Source organism: Anomaloglossus baeobatrachus, chromosome 5 (genome assembly GCF_048569485.1).
Source record: "Anomaloglossus baeobatrachus isolate aAnoBae1 chromosome 5, aAnoBae1.hap1, whole genome shotgun sequence".
NCBI classification, from domain to species: domain Eukaryota; kingdom Metazoa; phylum Chordata; class Amphibia; order Anura; family Aromobatidae; genus Anomaloglossus; species Anomaloglossus baeobatrachus.
In genome coordinates this window covers 538,584,588-538,609,213 of record NC_134357.1, presented here as the reverse complement: position 1 = coordinate 538,609,213, position 24,626 = coordinate 538,584,588, and the positions used below count along the sequence as shown (strand labels likewise).

General features: G+C 47.9%; 1 protein-coding gene across 1 annotated transcript in view; it reads right to left on the bottom strand.

Annotated features, from left to right (window-relative positions):
* LOC142312929 (uncharacterized) overlaps positions 1 to 22,652 on the bottom strand; it is a 52,090-nt gene extending 29,438 nt beyond the window's left edge. Inside the window, exons 1-7 of the mRNA XM_075351917.1 lie at positions 22,496 to 22,652; positions 7,709 to 7,848; positions 6,268 to 6,447; positions 6,062 to 6,185; positions 5,881 to 5,978; positions 5,593 to 5,683; positions 143 to 1,174 (exon numbers count right to left, since the gene is read on the bottom strand). Coding sequence (XP_075208032.1) covers positions 143 to 1,174; positions 5,593 to 5,683; positions 5,881 to 5,978; positions 6,062 to 6,185; positions 6,268 to 6,447; positions 7,709 to 7,786 — 1,603 coding nt within the window. The 5' untranslated portion in view covers positions 7,787 to 7,848; positions 22,496 to 22,652. The remainder of the gene's footprint in view (positions 1 to 142; positions 1,175 to 5,592; positions 5,684 to 5,880; positions 5,979 to 6,061; positions 6,186 to 6,267; positions 6,448 to 7,708; positions 7,849 to 22,495) is intronic.
* Positions 22,653 to 24,626: the final 1,974 nt, after the last annotated feature.

Below are 24,626 nucleotides of genomic sequence, written 5' to 3'. Positions count from 1 at the left end.
TTCCCTTTTATTGTTTATTTATTTGACTTTGCGTTGACTGTCTCTATTATATGGTTTTCTTGTATGGTTTGTCAATAAAATATATGGTTTCCTTCCATATGAGATTTTTCATTAACAACAAAGTATGATTTTCAAGTAAGACATTTCTCACCTTCTAGGTATGATATTAGCTTCTTTCTTGTGTGAGTTCTTTGATGTCTAACAAGATGGGATTTGTGGGTAAAAGACTTCCCACATTCTGAACATGAATATGGCTTCACCCCTGTGTGAATTCTTAGATGTCTAAGAAGATGTGATTTGTGTGTAAAAGATTTCCCACATTCTGGACATACATATGGCTTCTCCCCTGTGTGACTTCTCTGATGAGTAACAAGATTTGCCTTTTCTGTAAAACATTTCCTACATTCTGAACATGCATATGGCTTCTCCCCTGTGTGACTTCTCTTATGCGTAAGAAGATTTGATTTATCTGAAAACCTTCTCCCACATTCTAGACATGAAAAAGGCTTCTCGCCTGTGTGAATTCGCTGGTGTTTAACAACATTTGATTTTTTTGTAAAGCATTTCCCACATTCTAAACAGGAAAATGGCTTTTCCCCTGTATGAATTTTGTGATGTTGAAGAAGATGTGGTATCTGAGTAAAACATTTACCACATTCTGGGCATGAAAAAGGCTTCACCCCCGTGTGAATTCTCTTATGAATAACAAGATTTGATTTACTTGTAAAATATTTCCCACATTCCGAACATAAAAATGTTTTCTCCCCTGTGTGACTTCTCTGATGCTTAATAAAATCATATTCTTGATTAAAGTATTTCCCATAGTCTGAAGATGATTTTTTTTTCTCCAGTGTGTGAATTTGTTGATGTATAACAAAAGAAGTTTTAAGAGAGAAACATTTGCCACATTCTGAACACGAAAATGGCTTATTTCCCGTTAGAGTACTTTGATATTTAATATCCATTGTATAATTTTTGTTTTTCATAACAGTCTGTGATAAATCAGAAGGTTGGACCGGTTTAAATGAATCAGATAACGGATCTTTCCTTTGAAGAAACGGTGAAATATCTCTGATAGTGGCATGCCATTCATTTCTATCCGTTGAATTATCAATGTCATCTGATTTAAACATTAAAGATGTCAGAAGTCCCTTTGATCCCCTGGTACAGTCATCTGCCAAGAATAAAACAAATAATTTTTTAACAAAAAAAATCTTAAAATTATATATTTACAATATTTTGATATAAAATATCCATAAATATGACAAATTATGTAGCAAAATTCAAGTTGTCAACTAAGATAAAAAAAAAATAGTCCACAATCTAACCGTAGACTATGGCCGTTCTGCCATTTTAGAGGCTATACAAGTATATCAGAAAACTGACCAGCAGCTTCCACAAATGTGAACAGACGGAAACTGAAAGAACAACATAACTACAAAAGCATTGCACTCAATAATGTAAGGATACATTGGCATTGCATTACTGCTATAAGAATATTAGAGAAAGGAGAAAAATACATAGCCAATGTGAAAAATGAGTAAAAAGACATAGTCATTGCATTACTGCTTTGGAAATATTGACAAAAGAGAGTTTTAGCTTATGTATTGGCCAATCCATGTGATTCCGATAACCTCAACAAGGTAATCTCACATCAGGAACCTAACTGTAAATGCCTCTATGTGCGATTAACAATCTGCGTGGCTGGACAGATAGGTCCCTGGATAAATAAGATGGTGGACACACCCTGGCTATGGCGCGGAGTGCTAGGTCAGAACAAATGCACTACAACTACAACAGAAATCTGACCACCAGCTTCCACAAATGTGAACAGGCTGCAACCGAAAAACCAACATAACTACAAAAGCATATCCAGCAGTTCTATATGTGGCATTATTGTTGTAGTGGGGAAGCCCAATTAACAATTTACGGGGTGCATATTGCCAAAAGCACAAGTTTGGCACAATGTATTGGGACTAGTCTGCCATATTTGCAATTCTTTAGTAATCATGGAGTGGATGTTAGAAAATAGTCACTACAGCCAAAGATGAATTCATAGAAAGGTGCAATTTCTACAATAGGTTTACTTTTGTTTTTGTTTCTGCTGTTGTGGCACCTTAGGGGCTCTGTAAATGTCACCCGCAAACTATGCTAGCAAAATCTGTTCTCCAAAATCCAAATATCGCTCCTTTCTGCTCAGCACTGCCATGTGGTAAACAGTAGTTTATGATGACATATAGGGCATCACCGTGTTCGGGAGAAATTGAACAATAAATAGTGGGGTCCAGTTTCACCTACCTTATGTAACTGACAAATTTCCAGCTAAAAAAAAAAAATTAAATTTTTCCACTAAAATGTTATGTTTCCATTTCCCAATTACCAATGTTATAAAATTGGATAACGAACGGGGGCTATGAAAATACTCGCCACACCCCTAGATGAGTTCTTTAAGCAGTGAATTTTTTGATATGGGGTCACTTGTGGGGCTTTCTGCTGATCTGACACCTTAGGAGCTTGGCAAATGAAGCTCACAATAGATAATGAAATATGTGTTCTAAAAGTCAAGTAGCGCTCCTACCCATCTCATCGCTGCCGTATGTGCAAATAATGGTATACAACCACATATGGGATAAGTACGCACCCATGTGCGACGGTGGGAGCCTTAAATAACCTCAGCTCCACCCCAAACGAAAGCGTCAGTAGTCATCAGATGACCAATCCTGAAAGGCATAGTCATCAGGGTAGGCGTCCGACGGCAAATCAGCAAAAGACACCTCAGCAGGACAGCTGACAAAGGAGAGCAAAACAGGACCTGCCATGTCACGGACATGCTCAGTAGAGTCCTTTCCGGACTTAGCCACAGAGAGAGTGGAAACTGCTCGCATATGCTCAGTGAGCAGATTTCCAGACTTAAGGGTGCTTTATACGCTGCGACATTGCTAACGATATATCGTCGGGGTCACGTCGTTAGTGACGCATATCCAGCGCCATTAGCGACATTGCTGCGTGTGACACCAATGAGCGACGATCAACGAGCGCAAAAACGTGAAAAATTGTTGCTCATTGACACGTCGTTCATTTCCATAATATCGTTGCTGCTGCAGGTACGATGTTGTTCGTCGTTCCTGCGGCATCACACATCGCTATGAGTGACACCGCAGGAATGACAAACATCTCCTTACCTGCGTCCACCGGCAATGAGGAAGGAAGAAGGTGGGCAGCATGTTCCGGCCGCTCATCTCCACCCCTCCTCTGCTATTGGACGGCCGCTTAGTGACGCCGCAGTGACGTCACTATGACGCCGAACGCACCTCCCCCTTGAAGGAGGGATTGTTCGGCGGTCACAGCGACGTCACTGCAAAGGTATGTGCGTGTGACGCTGCCGTAGCGATAATGTTTGCTAAGGCAGCAATCACCACATATCGCACCAACGACGGAGGGCGGGTGCTATCGCGCACGACATCGCTAACAATTGATAGCGATGTTGCAGCGTGTAAAGCACCCTTAAGTCTTTGGTTGACCACTGACAGCCTGAGTGTGCTCCATAGAGGATTTACGGGACTTAGAAATCAGTGCTGGCAATTCAGCCTGCACACATGCCGTGGGGTACTCATGAAACTCCCTCTGGCCGTGGGAGTTCACACCGCGCATGCTCAGTAGACGAGACTCCACACTTAGACGCAGAGGCCAGAGAAGCCAGCTGAACAACATGAGAATGACAGAATCAGAGTCCCAAGCAGATTAGAAACCGCAGCAGGCCGTTTCCGGCATCGGTGGCACCGGATCATATCAGCATGTAAGAATATAAAAATTTAAAGTTTGAAAATTGCAAAATTTTTCAACATTTTTGACAAAATTCTGATATTTTCACAAATGAACAAAAAACATATTAACCTAAATTTACCATATACATAAAGTACATAACAAAGTGCAATGTGTCACAAAAAACTAAAAAACCCCAAAATCTAAGAATCACTGGGATATTTTGAAGCATTTCAGAGTTATTACCACATAAAGTGACAGCTCAGGGTACTTTCACACTTGCGTTCAGCGGAGTCCGTCACTGTGGAGAATAGCGCAGTCCATTAACGCACTGCATAGACTTGTATGGACGACGCACTGTAACGCAAGTGTCAGCATTGCATCCGCTGGACGACGCAGCGTCGTTATTTTTATACTTTTTTTGAGCAGCGGAAACCTTTATTTTTCACTGCGCATGCTCTTTTTTTTTTATCACAAACTTTATTTTATTTCTCGGTGGCCGAACGTTCAGCTGAGCGCTCGGCCGCCGGCATGTCAGGGCACTCAGCTGAGCGCTCGACCGCCGGCATGTCAGGGCACTCAGCTGATCGCCCGGCCGCCGGCATGTCAGTGCACTCAGCTGAGTGCTCGACCGCCGGCATGTCAGGGCACTCAGCTGATCGCCCGGCCGCCGGCATGTCAGTGCACTCAGCTGAGTGCTCGGCCGCCAACATGTCAGGGCACTCAGCTGATCGCCTGGCCGCCGGCATGTCAGTGCACTCAGCTGATCGCCTGGCCGCCGGCATGTCAGGGCACTCAGCTGATCGCCTGGCCGCCGGCATGTCAGTGCACTCAGCTGATCGCCCGGCCGCCGGCATGTCAGTGCACTCAGCTGAGTGCTCGGCCGCTGGCATGTCAGGGCACTCAGCTGATCGCCTGGCCGCCGGCATGTCAGTGCACTCAGCTGATCGCCCGGCCGCCGGCATGTCAGTGCACTCAGCTGATCGCCCGGCCGCCGGCATGTCAGTGCACTCAGCTGAGCGCTCGGCCACCGGCATGTCAGGGCACTCAGCTGAGCGCTCGGCCGCCGGCATGTCAGGGCACTCAGCTGAGCGCTCGGCCGCCGGCATGTCAGTGCACTCAGCTGAGCGCTCAGCCACCGGCATGTCAGGGCACTCAGCTGAGCGCTCGGTCGCCGGCATGTCAGTGCACTCAGCTGAGCTCTCGGCCGCCAGCATGTCAGGGCACTCAGCTGATCGCCCGGCCGCCGGCATGTTATAGCGCTCAGCTGAGCGTTCGGCCGCCGGCATGTGAGAGCGCTCGGCCGCCGGCTATTAAGAGCGATCAGCTGATCGTTCACAATAGTCGGCTGCCAGTACTGTAAAGAAGAAAATAAATAAATAAATAACGCTTTCCGTTATTTTGTACGATCCGTAGCATTGCGTTGTGCCACTATATGCAACGCATCCGTTGCATCCGTCACACAACGCAATGCTACGGAAGCCGTCCAACGCAAGTATGAAAGTAGCCTTAGATTTAAAAAATTTGGCCGAAACATACCCTCCCTGCAATACATTGTATCCCCACTGGTGCAGCCAATCCCATAGCTCAGAGGATCTGCCAATGTAGACATTAAGAGCAACCAAACTCAATGATTGAGCTTAACAATCTGTTATTTGGGTATATACTGACTATTTCATTAGACACAATGGTCCTTTCACCACTGGAAGTTAAAGTTAAGTGAACAAGTTTACCGTGAGTCCTCAGAGCATAAATTATCAAAACAGAATTGTAGCAGCCGGTGACTGAGATGAATCTGTGAATTCACTGCATTTAGTGGTCACTACTCACCTGCATAGTCATATGTAGGAATCTCCTCTTTACACCACTCATCACCCCTCACATATGTCTCTGTGGTATTAATAAGGGTCAGATCTTCAGCCTGAAACAATTATTGTAAAAGTCACAGACAGATGGAGAAGTCATATCTATGATCAGCTCTAATCCTCCCATCTCCACCGCTCTCATTACACAAGTATAAAACATATAATACTGGAGGATAAAACAAGACTGAGCACAAGACCTTCACAGCCGTCTACACATCATAGGGAGATTTCATGGCACCTTCTCTCCATCTACCTGATGATCCTGAGGAACACTGCAATTTTCTTGTTTACAGTCCTGTGGGAGAAGAGGACGGGGACATCTCTCTGGTGTTGTCCTCTTACTGGATAGAACTGGAGGAAACACATACAGGGACTGTATTCATTATTTACATATAGATAATTATAGGCTGTGTGTATTTAGTCCTGTCTATTACCTGGTGATGTGAGGGACTGGGGAACCTCCATCATGACGTCCTTGTACAGATCTTTGTGTTCTTCTAAATACTCCCACTCCTCCATGGAAAAATAGACGGTGATGTCCTGACACCTTATAGGAACCTGACACATATAATAATACCGTCATCCCCCGATCCCTTCATAGCGTTACTGTATAATATCCCAGCATTCCCAGCAGTGTCACCTCTCCAGTCAGCAGCTCAATCATCTTGTAGGTGAGTTCTAGGATCTTCTGGTAATTGATGTCCTCATGTTTCAGGGGGTGTGGTGAAGGCCCCATGATTGGGCTTAGGGGTCTTCCCCGTCCCTCAGTCATATAGTCCTGACAGCGCTCACTAGAGGTCTTCTTCACTACTCTGTAATCCTGATTATGGAGAAACACATTAATAAATCTCACTACAGACATTTCCAGAGTCCTCACCTCTCCAGTTCTGTCTATCTGTGACGCCCTGGCACCGCCAGGTGGTCACACAAAATAGGCCCTCGCACAACACCTTCCCTCACAGGGTTAAACCTTGCCAACCAAATCCTAGTCACCCCCACCCCACCCAGGGTAGGAAAGGCACCCCAGTGGGCGGGACCAGGCGGATGGATAATGCCCACCTGGGGGTCTAGAGAACCCGGGGTGGGAAAAGAGTCAGTTGAGTTGAGTTAAGTCGGAGTCTAAGTTGTAGTTCAGGTGGAGCGGAGTAGTGAGGAGGTGAAGCTCAAGTTCAGGAAGGAGAGGCGCCGGGGTTGGAGCCCCGGTGTATTGGCTAGGTGGCAGACGGTGGTGCATGTCTGTCAGGAGATGGGAAGACGGCAGCCGGAGATCCGAGGTGGACCGGGGCAGGGTTGGAGCCTGCCGGTACCGACACCGGAGACCCGACCCGGAAACCGTGCACAGAGGAGGTACTTGGACCCTGAAGCCAGGACCGGAACCAACGGCCTAGCTAATTAACCAATTGAGGGCAGGATTACAGGTCCTGGCCCAACCAAAGTCCCAAAAGCAGACAACCACCCACAGAGAGGCATCCTCCAGGGCCCAGTAGATCCCACGGGTCAGCGTCAGCAGGCACGGCTCCCAACAGAAGTACCGGGAGAAGACTCCCGTGTTCCACACCAGAAAGTCCACCACATCACAATACAGTGCAGAGGAAAGTGACACAGACCATCACCCCAGGTGAGGGACCAGAGTACACTCGGCCGCGGCGGCCGGCCACCAGCACCTTGGTTAACCATTGGACTTGCCTGATTTATTTTATCGTGAGTAAACTAAGACTCCCTTGTCTGACCATCACCGTCCCCCGCACCGAGTCACCAGCCCCGGGGCAACCATCCCTACCCTCGGAGGGGTTAACAACCAGCTGCCATCCCATCGCCACCGGGTGCCCCACAACAGCAGCGGTGGTGCCACACTTCACCACACACCTTGGGTGGCGTCACAGACTGACTACAGCAAACTCCGTACAAATACGTCCCCTTTCATTTGGAGTGTCCACGTGACCCCCGGGTCCAGAGGATCCCTCGAGCCACACTGCGGATCCGGATCCGAGCAGCCCGGCTGCTACTGCTGTGGGGGCGGCACACATCTGTTATTCCCATAGATAAGAATGATGTAATGTGAGGTCATCAGAATCTCTCACCTCTCCAGTAAGCTGGAAGAGGATCTCTAGGGTGAAATGTAATATCCTCTCTGCCATCTTGACCTTGTCATTATCCATCCTGGGTGGGTCAAGCTGAAGAATATTTAAGCTCTCTAACGAGGATCTGATATTGTAGGAACCTGAATGGGGAGAAGATGAGCCAATGTAACATTATAAAAAATCCTGTGTAATAAAATAATTACTGTAGATAATGAAGGGATGATGTAAGGCAATATAACATGTAGCCATAGTATTCTCACTTTGTATAGAATGTTTGTTCTAGTTTGGTTATTGGATGGAGCTAGCCGAGTACAGCCTTTTCCCATCAGTCACATGCACTTGTGTAAAGCGGGTTTTATACTCTGCAACATATCTAACAATGTGTCGGCGGGGTCACGTCATAAGTGACGCACATCCGGCATCATTAGTGGTGTTGTAGCGTGTGACAGCTACGTGCGACTGTGATTGAACGTAAAACCGTTCATCGCATACACGTCGTTCATTTCCTAAGAATTGCACGTTGGGTTGTTCAATGTTCCCGAGACAGCACACATCGCAGTGTGTGACACCCCGGACACGATGAACAGATCTTACCTGCGTCCCGCCGGCTATGCGGAAGGAGGTGGGCGGGATGTTTACGTCCCGCTCATCTCCGCCCCTCCGCTTCTATTGGCCGGCTGCCGTGTGACGTCGGTGTGACGCCGAACGTCCCTCCCACTCCAGGAAGTGGATGCTTGCCGCCCACATCGAGGTCGTATGGGGAGGTAAGTACGTGTGACAGCTTTTAATCAATTGTGCGACACGGTCAACAAATTGAACGTGCCGCACATACAATGGGTGCTTGTCACATCGCATACAATATCGTATGCTTAATTGAAAGGTGTAAAGCAGGCTTAAGGAAAGCTGTACAATAAGGCCTGGTAGCTCCTAGTAATGCTTCAAGGACAAATTTTGCTTAAAGGGAACCTGTCCCTAGAATATGTGTTGTGACCTATCAGCAGATGCATGTGTGCCCTAATTACACCTCCCTACCCATCCCTGTGTTATAAAATTGTATAATATGAAAGTAATAAAAAATGTTTTATTACCTTCATATTTCCTATGTAAATAGCAGGGTATTTGGTCACAGGGGCGGCGCCTTGCCCCTGCATACTTTCTGTTGTATCACGTCTCTGTGGGCATGATACCATGGAGTCACATGAGTGACGTCACCGTCGCTCATTCTATCCTGCGCGCGTTTACACTCACTATTGCGGCAGGCTTCTCTTCTTGGTTCTCCTTGTGCAGTGCGCGTCTGAAGCCGGCGCATGAACACCCGGAAAAGAAGCCTGCCACAATGCGCGATGGATAGAATGAGAGACGGGAACGTCGCTCATGTGACTCCATGATATCACGCCCACAGGGACGTGATACCACGGAAAGTATGCAGGGGCAAGGCGCCGCCTGTTACGAACCGGCGCCGCCATAGCCGCAAGCAGCCTGCTGCGGTTCCTGTTGCGCCCAGGCGCCGGCTGCCGTTCTTGGCCGTGCCTCGGGTCGTCCAGTTGGCTGTTCCTTCCACCACGTCTAAGTGTGGAGAGGCGGCTAGTGCGCATGCGTGCGCCGATTTACCCCAGCCAGAGTTTAAGCCCGGTGTTTTGCCTAGTGAGCATGCTCAGCCTGATTGTGTTATGTCTGAGACTAAGTCCTCAGTTCAGGCTACTGAGCATGCTCCCACAATTAACCCTAACAGCCTCTTTGCACAGGTACTTGGACTTCGTGCTGTGTCTAAGTTCTGGGATGTGCCTACTGAGCATGCTCAAACTGTTAGTCTGCTTTCTGAGCCTGTTGCTCAGGCTACTGGGCATGCTCAGGCACTTAGTGCACCAGAGGCTAGGTCCGGTAAGGACCTCACTGAGCATGTCCGTGAGGTGGCAGGCCCTGATAGGGCAGAGGGTGTCAGGTGTCCTGATGACGTGGCAACTCCGGACTGGCTCGCAGAGGCCCGCCCCTATGATCTGGCACCTCAGTATTGGTCGTCAGACGATGACTGGTGAAGTGTTTGGGGCGTGGCTGCCATGAGGTCATCAATGACGTGGCGGTTCCGGATAGGTCGTATGTGACGTCACTGATGACATGGCACTCTGCTATTGGACCTTGGTGGTTCCACCCTGGGTTTGGGGCGGACCCAGGTTATAAAAGGGGCTGGAGACAACATGGAGGTGCGCAGTCTTCACTTTTGCTCAGTCAGAGCACACCTCCATGTTAGAGCCTCATTGCGGCATAAGCCTATGTTGGGAAGCGGTAGGTAGGGTTAGGCGAACGGTGCCTGTCACGCCAAGATTCGTGGCTCAGCACATCAGGGTCAGGCGCCGTGCTTCCCTCCTGCCGTTCCAGTCTTGCTATAGCAGCCCAGTGGCGTTAACTGGGCTGCGGCTGCTGTGCTCCTGTCCGATTGTGCCCCCTACGCACACGGACAACGCACCTGCTGTGCCACCTGTCCGATTGTGCCCCCTACGCACACGGACAACGCACCTGCTGCGCCACCTGTCCGGTTGTGCCCCCTACGCGCACGGACAGAGTACCTCAGGACCCCTGTGGAGTTAACAGGGTGTTCCTTATCCTCCTCGGCTTCCCGGTCAACGCTACTGGTGTACCCATCTGGCCTGACGTGTCCTACACACACGTGGCCAGTCAAGAGGTGGCCAGAAACGTTAATCGGAGGACCGCTCGGCCTGACGTGTCCTTCACACGTGGCCGACAGGGCGCTTTCGTGGCTGTCTTCCGGTCAACGCTACCTGGTTACCACCCGGCCTGACGTGTTTCCTGCACACGTGGTTGGTGTAGCGCTAGGTGCACCAAAACGCTAATTGGGTTGTCGTCCGGTCTGACGTGTCCCAACACACGTGACCGGTTCCCAGAGTTCCTGGGTTATCTCAGAGCCATCCAGCTCTATAGTCTCCGCCTAACCCTCAGGTGCCAGCAGCTCCTTTGTCATCTGGAGCACGGTGGGCCCCGACTGGCGATTAGGATATATACCCCCTGGTCCTAATCTGCCGGCCCCCCCGTAACAGTAAGACTGCGCCAGGGTCTGGCTGGCATGGCGGAGATGGAGCAGCTACGTCAGTTCATGCTGCAGCTTGATGCCAGAGTGAGGTCTCTGGAGAAGTCTGCTCTTGCTGCTGATATGGATGATGTGGTGGCTCAAGCGGCTGCAATGGTGTCAGTCACCAAGCCTACTCCAACCCTCCCTCACCTCTCGCTGCCCAACAAGTTTACGGGGAACAGCAAGGCATGTAGGGGATTCGTGAACCAGTGCTCAGTCCATCTAGAGCTGTTGGCTGCACGGTTTCCTACAGAGAGGTCGAAGGTGGGGTTTATCATCTCCTTGCTCTCTGATAGAGCACTGGAGTGGGCTACACCATTGTGGGAGAGGAATGACCCCGTAGTACAGGACTCTAAGGAGTTTTTGGAGTCCTTGCGACAAGTGTTCCTGGGGCCTCAGGTCGCTCACGACTCGGCCCTACAGCTACTGACTTTGGAGCAGGGGCGTACCTCCTCAAGTCAATATGCTGTGAGTTTCAGGACACTTGCTGCAGAACTGGGGTGGTCAGAGAGGACTCTCATTCCACTGTTCTGGAGGAAATTAGCCTCGCACGTGAAGGACGCATTAGCGTCGCGTGAGGTACCAACTACCCTTGAGGGCCTCATGACTCTGGCTACCCGCATTGACCTGCGGACCTCCGAACGTCAGCTGGAGCGCAGGTCAGAGGGTCGTTCAGCCACTGTAATGGTCTCTCCTACTGCACCTTCCTTAGAGGACATCTCTGTCCCTATGGACATCGCTAGGGTTGGTGTTGCTAGGTCTTCGAGTCACAAGGGCATTTCCTGTTTCGCTTGTGGGCAGTATGGTCATTATGCCAACCGTTGCCCAAAGTGTCAGGGTAAGCGACCGCGATTGGTGACCATAGCTGAAGGTAGACTGGACTCTGCATCATCCATTAGGCTGACGTTTCCCGCGTCCATTTCGTTTAAGGGGTCAACATGGTCCACAAGGGCAAGTGTGGACACAGGTGCTGGGGATAGTTTCATCTCCTCCTCTTTTGCCCGGCGGCATGCCATCCCACTGGTGCAAATGCCAAAGCCAGTGAGAGTCCGTGTATTGGATGGGTCCTTGTTGCCCAAGGTAATTCACCAGCGGACAGTGCCCATTACCCTTGCCATGTCATCTGGACATAGGGAGACCATTTCATTTCTGGTTCTCCCTAAGGGTGCAGATGATATTCTGCTGGGTATTCCTTGGTTGAAGCAACATTCCCCACATATCGACTGGTCGTCTGGGGTGATTACGCGGTGGAGCGAGTCTTGTAGCTCCCACTGCATGTCTCCATCTTCCGCCCGTCGCTCAGTGGTATCTGTGGCAACTATAGACCATTCGAGTGGGAGGGCCGCTAGAGGGGGGGGTACTGTTACGAACCGGCGCCGCCATAGCCGCAAGCAGCCTGCTGCGGTTCCTGTTGCGCCCAGGCGCCGGCTGCCGTTCTTGGCCGTGCCTCGGGTCGTCCAGTTGGCTGTTCCTTCCACCACGTCTAAGTGTGGAGAGGCGGCTAGTGCGCATGCGTACGCCGATTTACCCCAGCCAGAGTTTAAGCCCGGTGTTTTGCCTAGTGAGCATGCTCAGCCTGATTGTGTTATGTCTGAGACTAAGTCCTCAGTTTAGGCTACTGAGCATGCTCCCACAATTAACCCTAACAGCCTCTTTGCACAGGTACTTGGACTTCGTGCTGTGTCTAAGTTCTGGGATGTGCCTACTGAGCATGCTCAAATTGATAGTCTCCTTTCTGAGCCTGTTGCTCAGGCTACTGGGCATGCTCAGGCACTTAGTGCACCAGAGGCTAGGTCAGGTAAGGTCCTCACTGAGCATGTCCGTGAGGTGGCAGGCCCTGATAGGGCAGAGGGTGTCAGGTGTCCTGATGATGTGGCAACTCCGGACTGGCTCGCAGAGGCCCGCCCCTATGATCTGGCACCTCAGTATTGGTCGTCAGACGATGACTGGTGAAGTGTTTGGGGCGTGGCTGCCATGAGGTCATCAATGACGTGGCGGTTTCGGATAGGTCGCATGTGACGTCACTGATGACATGGCACTCTGCTATTGGACCTTGGTGGTTCCACCCTGGGTTTGGGGCAGACCCAGGTTATAAAAGGGGCTGGAGACAACATGGAGGTGCGCAGTCTTCACTTTTGCTCAGTCAGAGCACACCTCCATGTTAGAGCCTCATTGCGGCATAAGCCTATGTTGGGAAGCGGTAGGTAGGGTTAGGCGAACGGTGCCTGTCACGCCAAGATTCGTGGCTCAGCACATCAGGGTCAGGCGCCGTGCTTCCCTCCTGCCGTTCCAGTCTTGCTATAGCAGCCCAGTGGCGTTAACTGGGCTGCGGCTGCTGTGCTTCCTGTCCGATTGTGCCCCTTACGCACACGGACAACGCACCTGCTGCGCCACCTGTCCGATTGTGCCCCCTACGCACACGGACAACGCACCTGCTGCGCCACCTGTCCGGTTGTGCCCCCTACGCGCACGGACAGCGTACCTCAGGACCCCTGTGGAGTTAACAAGGTGTTCCTTATTCTCCTCGGCTTCCCGGTCAACGCTACTGGTGTACCCATCTGGCCTGACGTGTCCTACACACACGTGGCCAGTCGAGAGGTGGCCAGAAACGCTAATCGGAGGACCGCTCGGCCTGACGTGTCCTACACACGTGGCCAACAGGGCGCTTTCGTGGCGGTCTTCCGGTCAACGCTACCTGGTTACCACCCGGCCTGATGTGTTTCCTGCACACGTGGTTGGTGTAGCGCTAGGTGCACCAAAACGCTAATCGGGTTGTCGTCCGGTCTGACGTGTCCCAACACACGTGACCGGTTCCCAGAGTTCCTGGGTTATCTCAGAGCCATCCAGCTCTATAGTCTCCGCCTAACCCTCAGGTGCCAGCAGCTCCTTTGTCATCTGGAGCATGGTGGGCCCCGACTGGCGATTAGGATATATACCCCCTGGTCCTAATCTGCCGGCCCCCCCGTAACAGTGTCCCTGTGACTGCTATTTACATAGGAAATATGAAGGTAATAAAATGTTTTTTATTACTTTCATATTACACAATTTTACAACACAAGGATGGGTAGGGAGGTGTAATTAGGGCACACATGCGTCTGCTGATAGCTCAGAACGCATATTCTAGGTGACAGGTTCCCGTTAAGTCACTATAGTTAGTAGGTCCCATAGGAACACTGGCCTTCACCCTTTAATACCTGTACAGAGATCTATACTAACTACAGGGTTTTCTGGGTTACGTCCATAAGTGACTGCTGGCCAGTGGAGTGACCTAGCAAAGAAAGCTGACAAGCCTGGTCAAAACCAGAGAGGAGGGATGCAGAACAAAGACTGAAGTTAAGCAAGGACAAGAAATAGCCAGGGTCAGGAGTAGCAGAACTAAAGGGTGCTTTACATGCTGCGACATCGCTAACGATATATCATCGGGGTCACGTCGTTAGTGACGCACATCCGGCGCTGTTAGCGACATCGCAGCATGTGACACCAATGAGCGACGATCAATGAGCGCAAAAACGTTAAAAATCGTTGCTCGTTGACACGTCGTTCATTTCCTTAATATTGTTGCTGCTGCAGGTACGATGTTGTTCGTCGTTCCTGCGGCAGCACACATCGCTGTGTGTGACACCGCAGGAACGACGAACATCTCCTTAACTGCGTCCATCGGCAATGAGGAAGGAAGGAGGTGGGCGGCATGTTCCGGCCGCTCATCTCCGCCCCTCCTCTGCTATTGGACGGCTGCCATGTGACGTCACTGTGACGCCGCACGAACCGCCCCCTTAGAAAGGAGGCGGTTTGCCGGCCAGAGCGACGTCGCAAAGAAGGTAAGTCCGTGTGATGGGTGTTAGCGATGTTGTGCACCACGGGCAGCAATTTGCCCGTGTCGCACAACCGACGGGGGCGGGTACACTCGCTAGCGATATCGGTACAGATATCGCAGCGTGTAAAGTACCCTATAGAGGCAGAAGTGGCAGACTAACAGAGCATTATTCTAGTATTGGGTCAGATAGCAGGGAATCATAGAAAGACAGACTAGTATCTGTAAATATTTGTAAATGGTAACTTCAGTAAACTGCTGGGAGATTAAATAGCATGTGGTTAAAGGGAACCTGTCATCAGAAATTTTGCACTAAACCTAAAAGATTCCCCCTCTGCAGCTCCTGGGCTGCATTCTAGCAATGTTCCTGTTGTTTATGTGCCCCCTTTCTGACCAAAATAAAGACTTTGTAAAGTGGTACCTTTTTGTATTCTGATCTTGATAATGGTACATGGGGGCGGGCTCTCTGGTGTCCATTAGTCTGCCTCCCTGTCGCTTTAGGCCGTCCCCCATCGCGCAATTTCAAAGAGGTGACGTGAGGTAAGCTGGCCAGCGCTTGCGCAGAACGGTGGAGGCGGCGGTGGAGGCGGCGGTGAAAGCGCGAGCACGAGATTATGGGCGGGTAGTTGCTGATGAAAGTCACAGCGCCGCCCATAATCTCGCGCATGCGCAACATGTCACCAGCGGTCACACTGTGCACATTGCACAGTCCCGCGAGAGTGGCACGGCGCATGCGCAAGATTATGGGCGGCCATAATCTCGTGCATGCGCCGTGCCACTCTCGCGGGACTGCAATGTGCAGTGTGACCGCTGGTGACGTGTTTTGGGCATGCGCAAGATTATGGGCGGCGCAGTGATTTTTATCAGCAAGTACCCGCCCATAATCTCGTGCTCGCGCTTTCACCGCCGCCTCCACCGTTCTGCGCAAGCACTGGCCAGCTTACCTCACGTCACCTCTTTGAAATTGCGCGATGAGGGACGGCCTAAAGCGACAGGGAGGCAGATTAATGGACACCAGAGAGCCCGCCCCCATGTACCATTATCAAGATCTGAATACAAAAAGGTACCACTTTACAAAGTCTTTATTTTGGTCAGAAAGGGGGCACATAAACAACAGGAACATTGCTAGAATGCAGCCCAGGAGCTCCAGAGGGGGAATCTTTTAGGTTTAGTGCAAAATTTCTGATGACAGGTTCCCTTTAAGCCTAAAACTCACAGCAGAGAGCTAATTACAACTGTCGATTAGCTGCTTTGCAGTTACAGACAACAGACTTTATGACTGAACGATACCACAAGTGTCAGCCATACCAATACACATTTATGGACTACAAAGTGTTGCTCTGTGTCGTTTGCATACCCAGAGACATACACATACAGGCATACGTACATATGTCATATACATACAGTATATACAGTCATATGAAAAAGTTTGGGCACCCCTATTAATGTTAACCTTTTTTCTTTTTAACAATTTCGGTTTTTGCAACAGCTATTTCAGTTTCATATATCTAATAACTGATGGACTGAGTAATATTTCTGGATTGAAATGAGGTTTATTGTACTAACAGAAAATGTGCAATCCGCATTTTAACAAAATTTGACAGGTGCAAAAGTATGGGCACCCTTATCAATTTCTTGATTTGAACACTCCTAACTACTTTTAACTGACTTACTAAACCACTAAATTGGTTTTGTATCCTCATTGAGCTTTGAACTTCATAGGCAGGTGTATCCAATCATGAAAAAAGGTATTTAAGGTGGCCACTTGCAAGTTATTCTCCTATTTGAATCTCCTATGAAGAGTGGCATCATGGGCTCCTCAAAACAACTCTCAAATGATATGAAAACAAAGTTTATTCAACATCGATGTTCAGGGGAAGGATACAAAAAGTTGTCTCAGAGATTTAAACTGTCAGTTTCCACTGTGAGGAACATAGTAAGGAAATGGAAGAACACAGGTACAGTTCTTGTTAAGTCCAGAAGTGGGAGGCCAAGAAAAATATCAGAAAGGCAGAGAAGAAGAATGGTGAGAACAGTCAAGGACAATCCACAGACCACCTCCAAAGACTTGCAGCATCATCTTGCTGCAGATGGTGTCAATGTGCATCGGTCAACAATACAGCGCACGCTGCACAAGGAGAAGCTGTATGGGAGAGTGATGCGAAAGAAGCCGTTTATGCAAGCACGCCACAAACAGAGTCGCCTGAGGTATGCAAAAGCACATTTGGACAAGCCAGTTACATTTTGGAAGAAGGTCTTGTGGACTGATGAAACAAAGATTGAGTTGTTTGGTCATACAAAAAGGCGTTATGCATGGAGGCAAAAAAACACAGTATTCCAAGAAAAGCACTTGCTACCCACAGTAAAATTTGGTGGAGGTTCCATCATGCTTTGGGGCTGTGTGGCCAATGCCGGCACAGGGAATCTTGTTAAAGTTGAGGGTCGCATGGATTCAACTCAGTATCAGCAGATTCTTGACAATAATGTGCAAGAATCAGTGACGAAGTTGAAGTTACGCAGGGGATGGATATTTCAGCAAGACAATGATCCAAAACACCGCTCCAAATCTACTCAGGCATTCATGCAGAGGAACAATTACAATGTTCTGGAATGGCCATCCCAGTCCCCAGACCTGAATATCATTGAAAATCTGTGGGATGATTTGAAGCGAGCTGTACATGCTCGGCGACCATCAAACTTAACTGAACTGGAATTGTTTTGTAAACAGGAATGGTCAAAAATATCTTCATCCAGGATCCAGGAACTCATTAAAAGCTACAGGAAGTGACTAGAGGCTGTTATTTTTGCAAAAGGAGGATCTACAAAATATTAATGTCACGTTTATGTTGAGGTGCCCATACTTTTGCACCGGTCAAATTTTGTTTAAATGCGGATTGCACATTTTCTGTTAGTACAATAAACCTCATTTCAATCCAGAAATATTACTCAGTCCATCAGTTATTAGATATATGAAACTGAAATAGCTGTTGCAAAAACCCAAATTGTTAAAAAGAAAAAAGGTTAACATTAATAGGGGTGGCCAAACTTTTTCATATGACTGTACATCACAGGAGAGGCTGGGAGCTACAGTATATACATCACAGGAGGGGCTGGGGGCTACAGTATATACAACACAGGAGGGGCATCGGGCTAGAATATATACAACACATGAGAGGCTGGGGCATAGACATTACTGGGTGGCATAGACATTACTTGGGGGCAGCATACACATTACTTGGGGGGCATACACATTACTGGGGGGTATTTATTTTTCAGATTTGTATGCCGCCCTTTTCCTGAGACTCGGAGCGGCTCACATATATTCGGCAACATTGTCCCATTGCGGCTCACAATCTAAATTCCCTATCGGTATGTCTTTTTGGAGTGTGGGAGGAAACTGGAGTACCCGGAGGAAACCCACACAAACACGGGGAGCACATACAAACTCCTTGCAGATGTTGTCCTTTGTGGGACTTGAACGCAGGACCCCAGCGCTGCAAGGCTGCAGTGCTAACCACTGAGCCACCGCGCTGCCCCCAGTATACACATTACTGGGGGGCACACACATTACTGGGGGCATGCACATTACTGGGTTGGCATACACATTACTGGGGGCATAGACATTACTGGGGTGGCATAAACGTTACTGGGGGGCATACACGTTACTGGGGGGGCATACACGTTACTGGGGGGGAATACATGTTACTGGAGGGCACATACACGTTACTGGAGGGAGCATACACGTTACTGGAGGGGCATACACATTAGTGGGGGGTGGGGCAAACACGTTACTGGGAGGGCATACATTTTACTGGGGGGCATGGACGTTACTGGGGTAGGAGGCATACAGCTCTACGGTGCACAAACAGCTCTCGGGAAGGCACATACCGCTCTGGGCCAGGGTGGTGCTGCGGCTCCTTTCATCTGTGGGATGGGAGTGCACCACATCGCGCAGTATCTCCACCCACAGATGAACTTTTGTACATATGCATGGAGTGTTCAGCAGTGAACACTGGGTGCAAGTTCCGGGTTTAAAGGTCCAGCAGCCAGGAAAGTGCAGCTGCCAGCCTGAGAACTGCGTTCCCCGAAACGCGGTCCAGGGATCGCATAACTGATCACCGCCCCTGATACCGGCGAGTGGGCCCCCTGGCTGTCCAGGGCCCCACGTGCTGATGCCTGCCCTGATTGATATGCAAATGAGGATGAAGAGCTATTTGTAAATCTAAAACCTCTATCACTCCAGCTCCTTTCTCGCCCAGTCCTGCCTACTCATGCATGCATTTTCTCAGATGCAGCCAACTGTCCGAGGTGTCTCCCACTTGTCGGCATTTTCCGCCCCCTCTGACAGTCAGCTCAGAGTAGGTGTAAAATGCTGACATCATTCAATTATACCCATGTCCTTTAAGCGTGAGTAAAATTGAAGCCCTGACTGATGGCACTTCAGGATCAGGGCGATGTCAGTAGCCTGATCAGTTCAGCTAATCATACTGCTGACTTCAGTACTTTCCTGCAGAGGATGTGTTTGACAGCAACTTAAGTGTGCCAAGAAACAGGATGGATAGGAGGGGGAAAAGTGGAATATGTGAGAAGACAATATCGGAAGGTGGGCTGGAAATGTGTGAAGAGACAGTATGAACTGGGATGCTATTAATGTGTAAGGACACAGTACGGGCATAAGGAAATGTGTGAGGCAATAGTATGGACAGGAGGCAATGTGTTAAGGGACAGTATAGACAGGGGCTGAGAACGGGTGAGGATACAGTACAGGCAAGATTGGAGTGGAATTTGTGAAGAGACATTATGAGCACAGGGAATGTGATATGGACTGGGTATGTGAGAGGTGACATTATGGGTGGGGCGGAAAATGTATGAAGAAGATTGTCTCTTTTCTGATGGACAGAGGGAAGGGAAATGTGTGAGAAGAAAGAATAGGTAGGAAGAGATGTGAGGGAAGAGAGTGGGAGGAAATGTAGGAGGGGACAGTATGATGACAAGTGTGCGGAGGTACAGTATAGAGACTGGGTAGTGTGGGGACAGTATAGAGGGCAGGAGATAACTGTTTGAGGTCACAGTATGGAGGGGAAGATGGTTCTGTATTCTTGTACTGATGATGGTTCTGGTTATGTATTTGTGTGCTGTTGGTAATTTTGGTGATGTAGTTCTGTATTGATGGTGATTGTCATGCTGTATTTCTGTAATGAGGATAGTCCTGGTGATATCTTCCTGTAGTGATGTTGGCTCTGATGCTGTGTTTTTGTAATGATGGTGGTTCTGCTAATGTAATCATGTACTAATGGTGATTCTGGTCTTTTATTCGTGTGCTGATAGTAGTTCTTGTGATCTATTCCTGTATTGATCACGGCTCTTGTGATGTATTTCTGTACTGCTGGTGGTTTTGGTATTGTATTTCTGTACTGGTGCTACTTGTGATGCTGTATTTCTATACTGTTGATAATTCTGGTGATTTATTTCTGTAGTGTTGGTGGTTCTGGAGTTGTATTACTGTACTGTTGATTATTCTTGTGATGAATCGCTGTACTGAAGGTGGTTCTGGTGATGTATTCTTTTAATGTCGTTGGTTCAGGTGATGTATTTCTGTACTGATGGTGGTTCCGGTTATGAATGTCTGTGATATCAGAGGTTCTGGTGATGTATTCCTGTACTAATGGAGGTTCTGGTGATGTACTTCTGTAATGTCAGTGGTTCTAGTGATGTATTTTTGTTTTGATGGTGTTTCTGGTGATGTATTTCTGTAATGTTAGTTCAGTTTATGTATTTCTGTACTGATGGGAGTTTTGATGATGAATTTATGTCATATCGGTGGTTCTGGTGATGTATTCCTGTACTTGTGCCATCTGATAAGTTCAGGATTACTACATCTGTGTTTACATTAGGAGCAATAATGATAAAATTTAGCACTCTAGAATGCCATTAATAAACTCATTGTCATGATTCGGTTCTGCTGGCCATTGACAGCAGTCATCATATGACCACTCATATGCGAGGTGCTGACAAGTTACTTTTACTGTTTCTCTCAGTAAAGCAGAGGATGCAGCTTATCACTAAATATTGAGAGAAACAGGTAGAGTAGCTAGTCTGCATGTCACTGCAAGTGTGTGTATTGCATATTAAAGGTAAAATAATGACTATTTGAATTGCTTAAGCTGTGTATCTGCGGGCGCCAAACTGAATTTTTGCAGAACAGGAAACACTGGCATTGACTGACAGCCTCTATGCTGTGTGACTTCAAGTAAATAACTTGGCATGTGAAATCCTGGTGAGAATCTCTTTATGTTGGGACATAGCCTTGACCTACTGGGCCAGTGGGACATTTTCCCCAATTTGATACTATCCTGCTGGATTTTGATTGGTTGGGAGGTTAGCTTTTACATTACCCTAGTTGAAGTGGCTGTTTTGCTGTGGTTAATAGCGACACTCTCATCCAGGTAGTTAAAGGGAACCTGTCAGGTCAAAAAAGCGTTATAACCTACCAGCAGGAGCATGTGTGCGCTAGTAACCCCTTCCTACCCACCCATGTGTTGTAATATTGTGTAATATGAAAGTAATAAAATACGTTTTATTACTTACATATTCCCTATGTAAATGAGCAGGTCTCTAGCCCCATGGATGTCGCATCGGCCCGTGGGTGTTTGCATGCTTTCTATGGTATCACGCCCACAGGAGCGTGATACCATGGATTTACATGAGCGATGTCACGTCTGCTCCTTCAGAATCCCACGCGTGCGCGCTTTCCATTCTCGCCGCCTTCTCATCCTGGTGTTTGCTTGTAGGCTTCAGACGCGCACTGCGCATGCTCACAAGACTCCTGCAGTTCCGGTCATGCGCAGTGCATGTCTGAACCCGGCAAGTAAACACCAAGATGAGAAGGCGGCGAGAATGGTAAGTGCGCACGCGCAACATTCTGAAGGATCTGACGGTGACGTCGCTCATGTAAATCCATGGTATCACGCCCACAAGAGCTTGATACCATGGAAAGCATGCAAATGCCCACGGGGTGATGTGTCGCCCATGGGGCTAGAGACCTGCTCATTTACATAGGGAATATGTAAGTAATAAAACGTATTTTATTACTTTCATATTACACAATATTACAACACAGGGATGGGGTAGGAAGGGGTTAGTAGCGCACACATGCTCCTGCTTGTAGGTTATAACTCTTTTTTTGACCTGACAGGTTCCCTTTAAGCAATACATCATTATCTCACTATGTGATTATAGAATGATAGTATGTTCATTGTTGCCAAGGCACCTTAAAAATATAATGCTATTTTGAAAGCGAGATCTGGAAAACAAGGGAAAGCTCAAATCGGGTCTTATACGGGGGTTTATTATAGGTATAACTGTCAAGGCTCACTTTGATGGGTTCTGTAAGTCACAACCACTGTATGAGCAAAAGCCACAGCTGCTGCGGACCCACGTGGAGATGCAGATAGATGGTAAGAAGGGTACACTATGCTGACATATTGAAGAAACTGTCAGCTTTATATTCAGTGATTTTATTTTCTACGCGCTTCGGAAAGACTTTCTCCTTACTCAGGAAAAATCACTGACATATAAATCTGACAGTTTCTTCAATACGGCAGCGCGGCATATTGACCCTTCACACCGTCTATTTGCATTTTGTAAGGGATGAAATATAAGCTATTTTTTCAGGAAATGTGCTATCATTGTCGAAAAATCATAAAATGAAAAGCCCCCTATATGAATTTGGTGCAAACAGGGTTGGAAATACAAGAAGCGTAACAGGGTCTTACCCAAGTTACATGCACAGAATAAAGGAAAGAAAAAAAGAAGAGAACAACGGGGCGCCAAATCTAAGTGTAGATGTATGTAAACACAGATTGTATGATCATACGAATTTTACACTCACCGTGCAGATTTCTTCTGTTTTCGCTAGTATGATCCGTGTAGTGGATCAACTCTCTTATTAATCCTCCAGTATGCAGCACGAATCCTCGGGAAAAACAATGAGAGTACTGAACAGGTGCTCCCACGTGGGTAATGGAGTAAAGACAAAATCCCTTTCGGCGCTTCCGGAGGATAAATGGATTATCAGTGCAAGTTTGCAACAACTTCAAGAACAAGGGTTTATTAAGGGTTCAATAAAAAACGGACAATTACGTAATTGTCCGTTTTTTATTGAACCCTTTATAAACCCTTGTTCTTGAAGTTGTTGCAAACTTGCACTGATAATCCATTTATCCTCCGGAAGCGCCGAAAGGGATTTTGTCTTTACTCCAAGTTACATGCAGGGAGACAATGAGTAATGGTACTCACCTGATCAGGTTGTGAAAATCACAGCCCTAGTGTAGAACATTTGTGAGGAAGGTTGTAAAAATAAAGGAACCATTTGAGATCAGTGGGTTAAAATCTGCGCTACCGAGGATCCAACGATGAAATGGGAGTAAAGCAGAATTTGAGCGCGGTGTTTTGTTCTCAATGAGTTTCGAAGAGAATCTTCTTCATCACGACATGGTCCTGAAGAAGAAGATAGTCTTCGAAATGCGTTGACAATAAAAACCGCACTCAAATACGGCTTTACTCCCATCTCATAATTAGATCCTCGGTAGTGGATATTTTAACCCACTCATCTCTAGTGGTTTGCCTATATGTATGTGGTATACACTTAAAAAAAAAAGTACGGTAATTGCTACCAGTTTTCCATTCCCAAAAATGTTAAAGAGGTTGTGCAATACTAACAGTGAATGTCATACTATTGTCTATTTAATTTAATTTAATTTAATAATCCAACATTTTTCTAATGTACTTCAATTTTAAATTCTCTACCATTTCCTCTTTACTCTTATCCTAGTTTCCTTACTTCCGATGATTTTTTTTTTTAGTCTCCCAGTATACAATGGGTATTCTCAAGTGAATCGTTATCGAGGTGCTGGGACAGTTTTCACTCCCACGGTCACTGATGAGGTTCTGTTTCAGCAAGAATGAAGGAGAAGTATCTACAGCTTCTCTCACACCATCCCGCATCAACTGTCCTCACTGCTTCTGCCCCCCAACACCTTGTTCATTGAAATGAGACGGGATCAAGGGTAGGAGATAGAAGCAGGGTGAGTGACAGCAGCGCCACCTCCTGATGACAGTTCATTTGAGAATACCCAGTGCATGCTGGGAGATTCAAACTTATTGTCATCATAAGGCTGCTTTCACACATCTGGTTTGTGCTGAGCGGCACAATCCGGCTCAAAAACCTATGCAACGGACGCTGCGAAAAAAATCGGATCCGTTGCATAAGTTTTTCCCATGCGGCCCATCTGTTTTTTGACGGATGCGGCTTGATACTGAGCATGCGCAGTACAAAAAAATGCATCCGGCGGTCTGATGCGGTTTTTGCCGCAGGACACCGCATCCGGCATCCATAGGCTTGCATTGTGAATCGCACCGCATCGCGCCGATCCAGAGCGATGCGGTTTTTTTCGCCGCACGAAAAAATGTGCCAGGCAACGTTCCATCTGGCTGCCACATGGGCTAAATATGCCGCACCCGGCAAAAACCGGACGCAACGCAAAACCATGCGGGACAATACGGTCTATGCGGGAAAAAACGCAACCGGCAGCAAAAAAAAAAAAACGGTTGCGTTTTTTCTGCAGAGCGCCGTATTGTGCCGCACGGCAAAAACCGGATGTGTGAAAGCAGCCTAAGAAAAAATATTAAATTATAGTTAGACATATATGAAAATGATATGTCCATCATTATATGTAATATGTACCCGAAAGCGGCGCCAAAGTACAACTTATCCCATAATAACCGAAACATGATACAGAGATATGGAAGGAAAAGAAAAAAAGGTCACAGAGCGAGAAATAAGGGAGGCAGAAAGCAAATAGCCTCAGAGCTGAAGGGGTTAATGCCCCCAGTAATGGGGAATCTCCACATACCTCCTCCTGCAGAGCCGCACACTAGATATATGGCTGCTCTGTGCTTCCAGGACCTGTGATGATGTCACATGGAGGGGAGGAGTCAGGGGTCACATGATCAGCTCCTCA